Source organism: Terrapene carolina, unplaced genomic scaffold (assembly GCF_002925995.2).
Source record: "Terrapene carolina triunguis isolate 2854851 unplaced genomic scaffold, T_m_triunguis-2.0 Scaffold210, whole genome shotgun sequence".
Classification (NCBI taxonomy): Eukaryota; Metazoa; Chordata; order Testudines; family Emydidae; genus Terrapene; species Terrapene triunguis.
Window position 1 is genome coordinate 9,699,936 of NW_020664561.1, and position 12,690 is coordinate 9,712,625.

General features: G+C 46.4%; 1 protein-coding gene across 2 annotated transcripts in view; it reads right to left on the bottom strand.

The window, feature by feature from the left end:
- Nucleotides 1–2,092: 2,092 nt before the first annotated feature.
- LOC112107355 (E3 ubiquitin-protein ligase COP1) overlaps nucleotides 2,093–12,690 on the bottom strand; it is a 216,343-nt gene continuing 205,745 nt past the window's right edge. For both annotated transcript variants that reach the window (XM_026655574.2, XM_026655573.2), the window contains exons 19-20: nucleotides 5,953–5,997; nucleotides 2,093–3,299 (exon numbers count right to left, since the gene is read on the bottom strand). In XM_026655574.2, the coding sequence (XP_026511359.1) occupies nucleotides 3,282–3,299; nucleotides 5,953–5,997 (63 nt within the window). In that variant the 3' untranslated portion in view covers nucleotides 2,093–3,281. The remainder of the gene's footprint in view (nucleotides 3,300–5,952; nucleotides 5,998–12,690) is intronic.

The following is a 12,690-nucleotide window of genomic DNA, read 5'->3' on the forward strand; positions in this document are numbered from 1 at the left end:
CATTTACAGATTCAATCCTGACAAGGATAATCTCTCTTCTGTATAGCACCATGCACAAGGGTCCCAACTGGGACACTTGGGTGCTACCATGATATAAACATTTACATCTACTACTAGGCCTCATAACACCAAGCAAGGCTACAGAACTCGGAGAAGGAAGGGGCTTTAGAAACAGATTGCAATACCACAGATACAAAAGAACTTTAGCCAAATGCTGCTAACAAAGCTTATAGTAAATAATTATATGACATATACACAGAAGGGTTATCTGGAGGAAAGAAAATTAAAGGGATTAAAGCAGAGAACATCTTCTAAAAGCAACAGCATCACTCCATTCATGAGTTGCTGTGCTTCTAATTAGAGCCAGATACTGAATTTGCATTTATCTTGATTTAAATAGAATGGAAACTTAAAAACAAGGAACTTAAAGTTAAACTGTTTTCCATTTAATTTGCAAAATAGCCTCGGAGCATACGTGGTATGTATTTTGCTTCTCATTTTAAGATCTCAGCCTCGCCAGACCAATTTTCAATTAAAAAACCCAACAACAGATTTTCAATGTGTGGGAGGGGAAAGGGAAGTGTAATGTCACCTATCGAGAATGGCTGCTTGGGCACAGAGCTGGGTGAAGTACAACCAAGTTTTGGTCTATGCTGATCCTATGTCCCCTGCTGTCCAAACGCAGGGAAGGGGTTTTACGTCTTCAAAATAACAGATTGTTACGCACTGCTGATGGCAACCTCTTTAAACAAAATCGGCAGGTGCCAAAAAGCTATTTTGTGAAAACACCCCCATCAAAACGGAGCTTGGGGAAAATCCACTTGCAAAATGATAGAGGTTTCCTAGTTTTTGAACCTAAGAGCAAAGGCCGCCACACCAATCACCAAATCAGACATCAAGGAAATCCTTTTGCTAAATATAAGGCATTACAGTTGACAATTATGCAAAGCCACCTGGGATAAGATACTGAATTGGGGAAATCAATGAAAAAATAGATAGAGCTGAGTCTGGGAGAAACATCTGGAAGTAGTCGCTCATCTGCAAAATAATTTTTTTTTTAAAAAAAAAGCAGCAAAATGAAAATCAAGAGTTGCTGCTTTCCTGGGCATTTCACACATACCAACCCTGTGACAGAAGAAATGCCCACAGCCAGGGGTGCCATTTGAACTTCCTTCTGCCATGCTGATTCCCATGGCTCATATGGCTGAGACCTGAAGATGGCACCTTAGAGTGGGGCAGTTGCTGTCATGCTCCCTCTTGCTTCTGATTGGTCCTTCCCCGGCTGAACATTCCCCATCCCTCCCTGCTCACCCACCCCTGAAGCCAGTGAAGAAAACAAAGCACTTGAGAAACCACATCCAAATTGCATTTGGAGTCGAGGACCCTCATCTCCTCCTCCCTGCCAGATGCAATCCTAAGGACGACGATAGTAATTTTGTTCATCTACAGCATCTTCCCAGTTGGGATTCTCAACGCACTTTATAAGCAAATTAGCACTAGTACACCTCATGATTCCTGTCAGTTACGGCTAGCACATCTCACCCTCACCAATGGATAATATCGGCATGCGGAGAAGTTAAGTGACTCACCAAATGTCACTCGGGACACCTATGGCAATCAGCATTAGACTTCACAATGCTCGACTCCCAATCCTTTGCTTTAACCTCAAGCCCACCTTTACTCTCTCTCCCCTCTGTCCCTAGAACAGGGGTCACAAGGATCTCACACCTCATCCTTCCAGGAAGCTCCAACCAAGCCATTAATCTTTGGATGAGCTAGGATGCCTTTCACAGCCAGGCAACTCTAGTTCCCAATGGGATGTGAGGGAATGCAAGACTCTCCCTTCTACCAAGTGAAGCCCAGCACCCATGTGGTACTCCCAGACTGAAAGGGAGAAGCTGAATGTGGGACCAAAGTGAATTCAAGTGAGATGTTTGTAAATAAAACATTTCCATCTGGTGTCACTACGCACAGAGCAATTCTTCAGGCAGATGAGAGTGGAAACAGATAAAACGTTATACCGTCTAATTCAACTTTAAACTTACACTGGGGTAGTGGTACTGGCAGCTCTGTATTATTGTCGTGCATGATAATGTGATCTATCTTCTTGAACCCTCACAAAGTAACAACTTAACACTCAGCATCACGGTTTATTCCGCCCCTCCATATGTACAATTAAGTGTATGCCTGGTTAGTAAAAATAAAGCTCCTGTATCACGGCTTTGAAACACATTACAATCAATTAAATTCCCCCCTTATTACAACATTCAAAATGCTTGGCTTCCCCACGATATGAACTGGGGACAAACAACAGGTCATGTGGCAGAGTGGATGACACAGCAGGGCACTGGTAACAGGATCTGGAGTCTTTCACCTCTAGCTGAATGATTCAAATCCAGCCCCACTCAGCAGTGCAGGAAGTCATTAGCTAACGGCAGTTTGGTGCCCTATGAGAAATAGTTTAGTGGAGTCAGTCCAGTTCGCAGTCAACAGATGTCCACGTCACAGTTGGTACCCTTGTTGTGTTGGCAAGCTGCAGAGGCGCTAAGGATTTTGTGGGCACGGAGACAGAATGACCCCATCCTTACAAGCAGTCCCTCCAGGTCAGGGTTGAGGCATACTGGCAGCGGGAGGGGGAAGCTGCCACTTTCCTGTTGTATCTGGAGGACTTCAGTCTCCAGAACTGTCAACCCGGCAATTTTCATGAACACTGAATGCATCTAAAAAACCAAAACACAACTAAACCACATACATCTTATGCTCTCAAAGCAAACTGCTTCGATGTCCAGGTAAGGCCCAGAGATATTTTTTTTTTCCCTTGTGGGGATGGAGGAAAAGCCCAGGTAAGGTAACCCAGAAGTGTGTGATTCCATAGTACAGCCCTTCTGTGGTCCTGTTAGCTCCCTTCCCAAGTAAATCTGTTCCCATATGCAACAAGAGAGAATCTTCCAGCTTCACCTTGTGGCTCAATCATCTTTATTATTCCTTTCTGTTATTTGTTTTTATTTAAAAGAATTTGTTTCCCTATCATAAAAATTAGACAACCATACAAGCAGCAGCAAAGTCCGTGGAGTTAACCTTGATGGCAGACAGTTCACTGGTGTTCCCTGTGTTTCAAAAGGTCCTATAGAGTCCGTAAATGGGAAAAAAAAAAAACCAAACATGATGGCTGTGGAGAGGAATATCAAGGTGGTTTCAGTTTCTTGCCCCACTGAGGATCCCAAATGAAAGCTGTAGCATGTCAGCAGGACCAAGTACCTCACGCCTTGAGAGAAAACACTTCATACCAGCTCCAGTACCTGGTTAAAAAATGGGAGCAAACAAGCGATTAGAACAGGGGTTTACTGTGTTCATTATCTCCTACATCACTAGGAGGTGAGCTGACCCTTTCTCTGCCTCCCTTACTCTCTGTTCACCAGCATACAGTAGTGTCTTGCATGGCCTTGTAAGCCATTTTAAAAAACGAAAGGCATGCATTATGTTTTGATATATCACGACATGATGCAAGACTGTCCAATCACCTCTTATCTTCTTTGCTCCTAATGAGCACTTTCAATCTGGCATCTTCCTGGTGCACTGATGAAGACAGCAGACCCTTCTGTTCAGACGTGCATGAACTAACTCTTCCAAGCTCTGACAGCACTATGATCTGGGGCCCTGGAAGGCAGGACTTCCCCCAGCAGGATACAATTTGCACACTCTTCAGAGCTGCTTGGGTACTCATCTGCTGAGCAACCAATGGAGTTCCTATTAATTCTTCCTAAACCTGGTCCCATCCCACTGACCACCACTTAAAAAAGGCAACACCAGAATTCTAATATCTGTCACTGTTTACACATTTCCTTTTCACATCTTCATTAATTAACAAGCTAGGTGTATGTGCAAAATCTCCTCTTTACAACCAATTTTTCCCTGCTACTCGATTCATTTAAGGATATCATAAGCCTCCGTGCGTGTCACCAATTTCACTAACAGGGAAGTGACTGAAGTAATGGACAACAAATTGCAACCATACTAAATGAATCGCCAAGGAGCAAAAGGCAGCAGGTGCAACATACTACTGTAGCAGGGGTTACCAGGAAGCTAATGCAGAATACTCTAACAGTTAAAAATGCCCTGCAAAGAAAAAAAAAAAACCACCACACACATCACTGTGGCCTTTTGGGGTGGGGGCTTCTTTCTGATTAATAAGAATGATCTGAGAGGTGAAATTTTCCCTATTCTGTTCCCCCGTTTTTTGTTTTTAACATAAAAATATCAGGACTATTAAGTCCAGTCAGGTTTTGCCAGAGAACTAGAGTGGTCACTGAAGGTCACAGTGACTTGGTTGCACAGAAGGGAAAAGAAACCAGGTCTCTCGAGGGGTGGAAACCTCTGGGTAAGTTTGAAAATGGATTGTGAAACACTAATCAACAATTACAAGAAAAAGGCTAGAGCTTGACTACAAAGCCATTTAGGCACCAAGCCTCTAGGGCTAAGGGGATTACGTCACAATGGAGGCCAATGTTGCTGATCACGCTCTGGGGCCAGTCTGTGTGGCATGCCCTCTGATGTGTAGTTCTGACAATCAGAAAGTGGAAAGTGTGCAAGTTCTGAGGTTCATGGAACAACAAGGTCGACAAGCAAAGACTGTCAGCATCACCATTTGGTGATAAAGTTCCAGGGACAGATTCATTTACAGAGTGCTTGTGAAGAGAGAGGTCCTGAAGACAGGAGACCAAATCACAGCTATCAACCTAGTGTCCTGTTTACTATCTTGCTGGAGACTGAGCTCAAATTTTGACATTTTAAGAAATCTGACTTCAAATTCAAATTGAAAAGGTAAGTTTGCAGTTCTAATTAACAGTCATGCCACACACAGTCCCTGTGGGAAAGGGAAGGAGATCTCTGAGCGAGCTTAAGGATTGTTGAACACTAGCCTCTTCATGCAAGAGGCAGCCAGTCAAGTTTTACAAGCTGTTGTCTGTAGGCACAGATTCCTGCACTAGGAATGAAAAAAAGGTGAGTGGAGCATGTGCTTGTTTGGAACATCAATTCTTATTGCTGAGAGTTTGGATTTCAGCATGATTCATTACGGCACCCTAACTCTGTGGTAGTAGCCAGAGGACTGCAGGGGTTTCAAACTTCATTGCACCACAACCCCCTTCTGACAACAAAATTACCACATGACCCTGGGAGTGGGGTGGAGCCTGAGTCTGCCGCCTCAGGTGGGGGATGAGGGGACCGCAGCCTGAGCCCTGCGTGGTGGTGGAGCTTGGGCTTCAGCTCTCGGTCCCAGCAAGTCTAATGCTGGCCCTGGCAACCCTATTAAAATGGCGTCGCAACCCACAGCTTGAGAACCGCTGGGCTAACACCAAGGAGTTAAGATAAAGCCTCCTCAATTTGTGGCTCATAGCCACAGAGATTAGCATGCAAACATGAATGCATATGCAGGTGCGTGTGTGTGAGCAGCACAGCATTAAATTAAAGTCTTGCACTTCAAAAGTAAAGCCACAGTCACTTTTGGATTGATGACAAAACTCTAATGGCTTTTGTGGCAAATGAAACATGGAGCCTATTTGTTAGTACAGGAACACACACCATATGTGAAAACAGAACAGCATTACATGGCTAATCTCAAGGGTAACATACTGCAAAATGTTTCAAGCTTTCCCGCTCCATGTCGGTTTCTTTCTCATGCTGCAGAGAGCCCCGAGCACTGGCAACGGCACAGTGGCTGCTGGACAGTTGCCATCATGTTTTCCACACCTGCCTCCTAACTTGGCTTCTCTGCCTTCAGTTCGTTTTATTCTCCTCTCCAGCTTGTGCCAAAGGCAAATGCATCGCTTGAGCTACAAACACCCACAGTTGGGATGACCTCTTCTAACTGCTTCTCCTGGTAGAGTTGTTATGACCTTGCTCCCTAAGAATGGATTCAAGTGTTTAAAAATGGAGATGCAGGAAATCACTTACCTTAATTGTACCCTGACTGTTAGCAGCGATGAGCACATTGGATTCCTGAAAAAGAAGAGGAGCTATCAGAGTTTGCAATGCAGGTTTGGAAGGGGCATAGAGTAGGAGACTGATTTTAAAAACATTAAACACTTGTCTGATTTCAAAGGAATTGAACTCTTGCCATTTCTGTTGGGCTTTTGTGGCCAGAAATCTTATTTTGAAAGATTACATCAGCTTGAAGAATTAGGAAGCAACAATCCTTAGTGCTTGCACAGACAAGTAAATTACAAACACAAATTAATCGTCACAATACGCCTCTGAAGACGACAAGTAGTATAATCATCACTCATCTCTTGGCAGTATGTATACAAAGGTCTCTGGTGCCTAAACTAAACCCAACTGAACTGAATAATTAACATGACCCCCAAACCCTCCAACTAAGGCAACATACTCAATTAAACAGCCAAGAAATCTGAAATAGAAACTAAAATAAGAGGAATATAACAGCTTCTCACACACAAATTGGAAGGGTCAGAAAATACAACAGTTCAAAAGGAAGAGAATCAGAGGACTTTGGCTCTGGCCTGAAGGATGCTAGAGAGATGTGATGTAGGTACCTCTCTTAGGTATGTATAGAGCAGTGGTTCTCAACCTATTTACCACTGTGGGCCGCATATGCAGCTCACTATGTGTTCCGTGAACCGCATCCACACAATATATCTATATATTGCAGCTGTGTGCTGATTGGGCCGTAAGTGGTCCACAGGCTGAGAACCACTGATATAGAGAGTCAAACTAGGCACACCTCGGTTGTCTATTTATATGGCCTGCTTCACCAGCCTGGTAGATCCCCAGGAAAATAAAGTTCCCAAATTGCAGGCTCTGGATGGGAGTGGGAGTGTGTAGGAGACGGCAGGCAAGTCCACCCACTTCAGATGCTTTGGTGGGAAACAAGGTAGGGGGAAATATCCAAAAAGAAAGAAAAAAAGGAGAGAGATTATCAATAAGTTAAAAGAAATAACTACTAGAGGGAGGAAGAACCCTGAAAAAGAAATCAAAGAGGCAGAATCACACTTCTCAGAATGGTTTCCCACATCCCTTCTTTTCCAGCCATGCAATACCAGCAATTGTAGTGTTTACTGCCAAACTGCTTGGTCTAAAAGCAGCTGATATTAGAAGCAGCAAGATAAATGGAAAGATCTGTCTCAGAAAAGCTATCCAACCTCAGATGAATTTGGCTTAATTATCCCATCACTTCACGCATACATTTTTAATAATCTCAGTGAACAGAATATCCCCACTTCAAAGGCGCATTACACACTTGCATTCTGTGTGAGAGTTCGAGGAAAACGGCTAGCCTAAACCAGCTGTGTGTAAAAATTGGTAGATGCTGGCACTTTATAGCATCAGAGGTGAACACATTGTTAGCTCAGCACATAGCAAGATTAGGCTACAAACTGCCTCATCGTGAGGTTCTGAAGTCTGCAGGACCACCAGCTTTGAAACAAAGGGAGAGAAAACTGGTATATTATTCAACATAAAAAGCTAGTTACCTAACAATAGTTGCCTTTTGGTAAACCACTGGACTACTGCATTACAAATGGATTTGATCATCCCTGGATAGCGTCCATTACAGGATTAGCAAGAACTTTGATAGCATCTCACATGTGACCCTCTAAGCCAAAGCACTTGTATAGAAAATATGCCCTAAAAAGAACCATAAGGTCCCCATTTCAGTTCTTACACTGGATAAGAGGATGGTCTTGATATTGGCACTGTCTGAGAATGCCACAACTTCTCAATGTAAAGCATCAGAACATTATGCCAAATCACAAGAACACTTATGTCATTAAGGAAAATCTTTGATAAACATGTACAGAAACAAACAACGCTGGGACTCAAATGCCCGACAACTAGATTACTTTGAGATATCTGACTAATTTTTGAGACAAGGGAGGAGCATAAACAGATATCAAATGTCTAGTACAAAGGGCTGGAGCTGATAAGTGCAAGATTGTTGGTTGTGAACGATTCTTGTTTGCATTGTGAATGACTGGTAATTCAGCATCGCTGCTGCAGTCTGTCAGGGCACCACTGCCAATGAGCTCTGGCTCAATGGGTTGCTTTACCAGCTAAATAAAACAAAATGCCAGAGAGTAATTCACTCTTTCCTGGGAACCTGCCGTTTTTCCAGCAGAACCTCTCTCTGGGTCTGAGATAATCACTGCTCTGCTGCTTTCATCCCCAGCACACAGACAAACAGGAGCAGACACAGGGGAAATTAGCACCAAGTCTGTCACTGAACAAATGGCCACTTGCTTGTCAAAGCACTCTAGCACTGTGGTTGCTTCTACGGGGGCACAATCTAAGTAACTTTTTTATCCCCTGGAGGAGCAATTCTCTTCCCCTTTGTATTGCCTATAAAACAGCCATTATGCTCAATGCATTAAAAACCTAAGCAGGCTGTGAAATAAAAATTATTCACATAGCATGTGATCTGTAGATTTACAGCTGGTGACAGATGCACGTGTTTAATCAATCTTTTTGCCTGTGTATACATAAAAAGTTGCCCAGTTTGCGCCATCTCTAGGGTTGATTTTACTGCTTAACAGGAGCCATAAACTCGATTTTAAGGTTCTTTGATTTATGACCAGAACATACCGTGGCCTTTATCAGCATATATTAGATGCCATCAAAAGGCATTACAACAACTTACTATGAGGGCAGGAACCTCCACTCTGCCAGACAATTGTATAAAGAACTGTTGCTTACCCTACAGTAAGTGTAATTCTTTGAGGTGTTGGATCCCACTTTAGAGGTGCATGCACTTCACACACGCAACAGAATAGCAGTGTCCATTGAGGCCTCACATGCACCCAATGCCACCACAAGCTCCTGCACAAGGACATAAAGGCCAGGGAGGCAGTGACCCCCACCCCACCCCTGAGTTCCCTCCCAAATCAAAGGCATTTACTGTGGACTCTGAACATCAGGGATGGAAGGCAGGTCATGGGATCCACAACGACTACAACATCTCAGAGAACCAGTTACTGTAAGATAAGGAATCTTTCTTCCAGTCTAGGTGGCTGGCAAGCGGTATCCTCTCTGGATGGCAGGAATGAGGAATGTCAGCAGCAGTAGTCAAAAATTGAAGTACCAGCTCTTCTGAACTTGGCATCAGACTGGCTGCCATGCAAAGGCATAATGTTTGACAAAAGTCAGTGGGCTGCTCCCTACTGCTGTGTCTCTGAAGTAGGCCAAAGAAACTGCATGTGCCCTAGTGAAGTGTGTCTTGGCATTTGGAGGGAAAAGGCCCTGCATGATCCACTTAGAGATTCCCTGTGATGAGATGGCCTGGCCTTTTGATGAGCCCCAAATAGCCACAAAGAGAGGAGGAGACAGTCTGAACGGTTTGGTTCTGTCAAGGTAACAGAGAAAGGCTCTGGAAATGTCCTAGGTATGTACCCTCTTCTTTCCTGGAGTCAAGTGTTGCTTCAGGAGGAAGACTGATAGGGTAACTGACCGATTTAGGTGAAACTCCAAGATCACCTTAGAGATAAAGCTAGGGTGTAATCTCAAATACCTTGTCGCTGAAAGGACGCATAAGGAGGTCTGGTCATAAGGACCAGGAACTCTCTGACTTTCGATGCAGAGGTTACTGCAGCCAGAAAGATGGATTTAAGGGAAAGGTAGCAAAATGAATGACCCAATACTGTACTGCAGGGGTGGGCAAACTTTTTGTCCCAAGGACCATATCTGGGTATGGAAATTGTATGGCGGGTCATGAATGCTCACAAAATTGGGGGTTGGAGTGCAGGAGGAGGTTGGGGCTGCAGAGGAGTTTGGGGGGCTGGGGCAGGGGGTTGGGCGCCGGAGGGGGGCAGGGGTGCAGGCTCCGGGAGGCGCTTATCTTAAAGCGGCTCGCAGAACCAGCAGCATGTTCCCCCTCCAGCTCCTACGTGGAGGCGCAGCCAGACAGTGAGTGCTGCCGTCGTTTGGGATAGGGGCAGTGTGTGGAGCCCCCTGGCTGCCCCATGCGTAGGAAACGGAGGGGGGACATGCCTCTGCTTCCAGGAGTTGCATGGAGCGGGGCAAGCCCCCGACTTCACTCCCCGGCGGGAGCTCGAGGACCGGATTAAAATGTCTGGAGGGCCGGATGCGGCCCCTGGCCCATAGTTTGCCCACCCCTGCTGTACTGACTGGAGAAGCTCAGTAAGTTTCAGGAGAACAATATATGGTCCAACTCACTGAAGCCAACCCACTGGTGCCACAGACAGCTTGGCACTGAACACTACACTGACACCTACAGTAGGGATTGTAAACCTTTGCATTTCTGAGCCCCCCCCCCCCCCCCAACCTAAAAAAAAGCCGGGGGGGCGGGGGGGGGGGGGGGGGAAGAGAAAGAGAGGGCCCTTGGGCATAGGTGTAATTTGACTTCTATTTTCCAGGGGGGGCTGGGCAGGGCCTGGTGGGGCTCAGGTCAGTTCTGCACAGTGGGGACTGCAGAGGGAGCGACCACTCCACCCCTACTCACCACAGCAGGCCACCCAGCCTGTCTGGGGGGGTGCAACCAAAAATTATATGAAAGAGCGGGCGGGGGGGAGGGAGGGGGGCTGGCTGGGGCTGTGTGCGGACAGGGGTTAGCTCAGGGTGCAGAGAGGGGCTGGCCAGGGGCTGTGTGCAGGCACAGGGGTTACTCAGGGTGCAAGGAGGGAGTAAGCTAGGGGCTGTGTGCTGGGTCCCCCTACAGTTGCTTCTCCCCGAGGGCTCTGCCATCCCGGAACCAGGTCCCCCCACCCAGGCACCCCTTACTGGATGTGTGAGCAGTCAAAGGGGGCTGGGAGCTGAGGAGCAGCCACAACCCGGGGCACCGGCAGATGACAGGGGAATGCTGTGCCTGCCCCCTGCATGGCACCAGCCAGAGCAGTAGCTCTCTGCATTGCCTGGCTCCAGCTTCCCGTCTCCAACCTGGCCAGGGGGTAGGGCCTCAGGGAGGAGGAGGAGAAGGAGGTGGTGGGGTGTGTGTGGAGCTGCCCCCAGGACTGCCCTGCTCTGGGTAAGGCACTGCAGTTTGGTGGGGCAATGCCCCCCATGTCTGTTCATGGGCTCAGGGTTCTGCCCCATCGGGAGCACCAGGGCTCTGGCCCTGCAGCTCCCAGCTTTAGCCCCGCAGGGGGCGCTGGGGCTGCAGCCATGAGGCCCTATGGGTCCCCCTGAAAGGGCTTGTGGCCCCCCCCAGGGCACTGTGGACCCCCAGTTGAGAACCGCTGACCTATGGTACTGAGGTCTGGCACGCAGAGGGGCTGCTCCAAACAGAGAGACTCCAGGCAGAGCTCCATGTCTTCTCACAAGGACAGATCACCTAAATCCTCAGGTGTCTTTACTTAGCACCATCTTCTCTGCATTGGTCTTTGATATCACTTGTCTGCTAGACATGGTGCTAGAGGAAGCTAGCTTGTCTGCTACCAGGACTCTGGAGTTCATCTCCTCAGGACCTGAAGAGACTTTCATAGGTTGAAGTTTCATCTCTGGGAGCAACCACATGTCTTGTGACTTATACATTCTTGCGGCGAATGAAAGGATGATGGGACTCTCTTAAACTGCAGAGGCAATTGCTGTGTCCACCTTTCAATGGAAGTCCATCGCAGGACGGTCAGGGCTTGAAGATTGCGGATTTTGGATCTGCCATGTCGAGAAGCCCTGTATGGTGCGTAGGGGTGGGGGATCTCTATTGAAGCTTTCAGGGGAGTCTGACCATAAATATTCAGTTTATATGGGATTATAGCATTCACAGCTGTCATTGCTCAGAGAATTAGAAGTGTGCTGGAAGTTTTGAGCAGTCTGAAGAAATTTAGTCAAAGCTAATAACTAGAAGGTCAAACACACACCAGCGTCTGTCTCATTGCCGAAGGTGGTAAAGGGGAACTGAGGGAGAGTCACAACTGTCCTGTCCTTTATGTATTCCTATGAGAATATGAGGCAGCACAAGCGTGTATGTGCAGCCCTAACAGATGCTGCTATTCAAAAGGCTGATCTTGGGCACCTGCATATCTACAATAGGATCCACACTGACAAGTACTCAAAGACAAACACTGTTTCAGACAGCAACTGAAAGCTCCACTCAACCACTCATACCCAACTATATAATCATCGAGTACTGAGTCTCTCTCCCCCTTCCGTCCCCACAACCTCAGGCACTTTGGGTGAGTTGTAGCATTTCTAAAAATGAAGACTAGATGGGCACTGATGAGAATCAAGCATGGCACAGGCAATGGCTGTCTAAGCTTCCCTAGTACAGCTCTGCCAAATGCTGGTCCCTGAAGGGTTGAGATCCCTGTCCTGGCAGCTCCAATACAGGGATCTCAACCCTTCAGGCTGGATCCACAGGCATAAAACACCCATTATTTTTTGGGGGCTGGGAGAAAGCAAAAAAGGAGAGGAAAGACTGCCCCTTTCCTGTTTTTCCATTTCCTTTGTCCCCCAAACCAAAATTTCAGAGGCCATAGATTAAAACCTAAGCCAATGCACCAAAGCATCTTCCTGCCATAGTTCTTTCTGAGAAAGATGTATTCTTCCTAGTAGGAGTTGGGGGATACAAAACCCTGTAAAATGCCAGGCTTGGAAGTGGAAAGCTCTGCAATTTAACTCCCCCCCCGTTAGAGATCAATAAAAAATTCAAGCTGTAGCTATTTAAAATGCCCAGAACATTAGTATTCACCCTGCCAAAGGTGCTCTCCTGAGACTGAACGTGTGCTT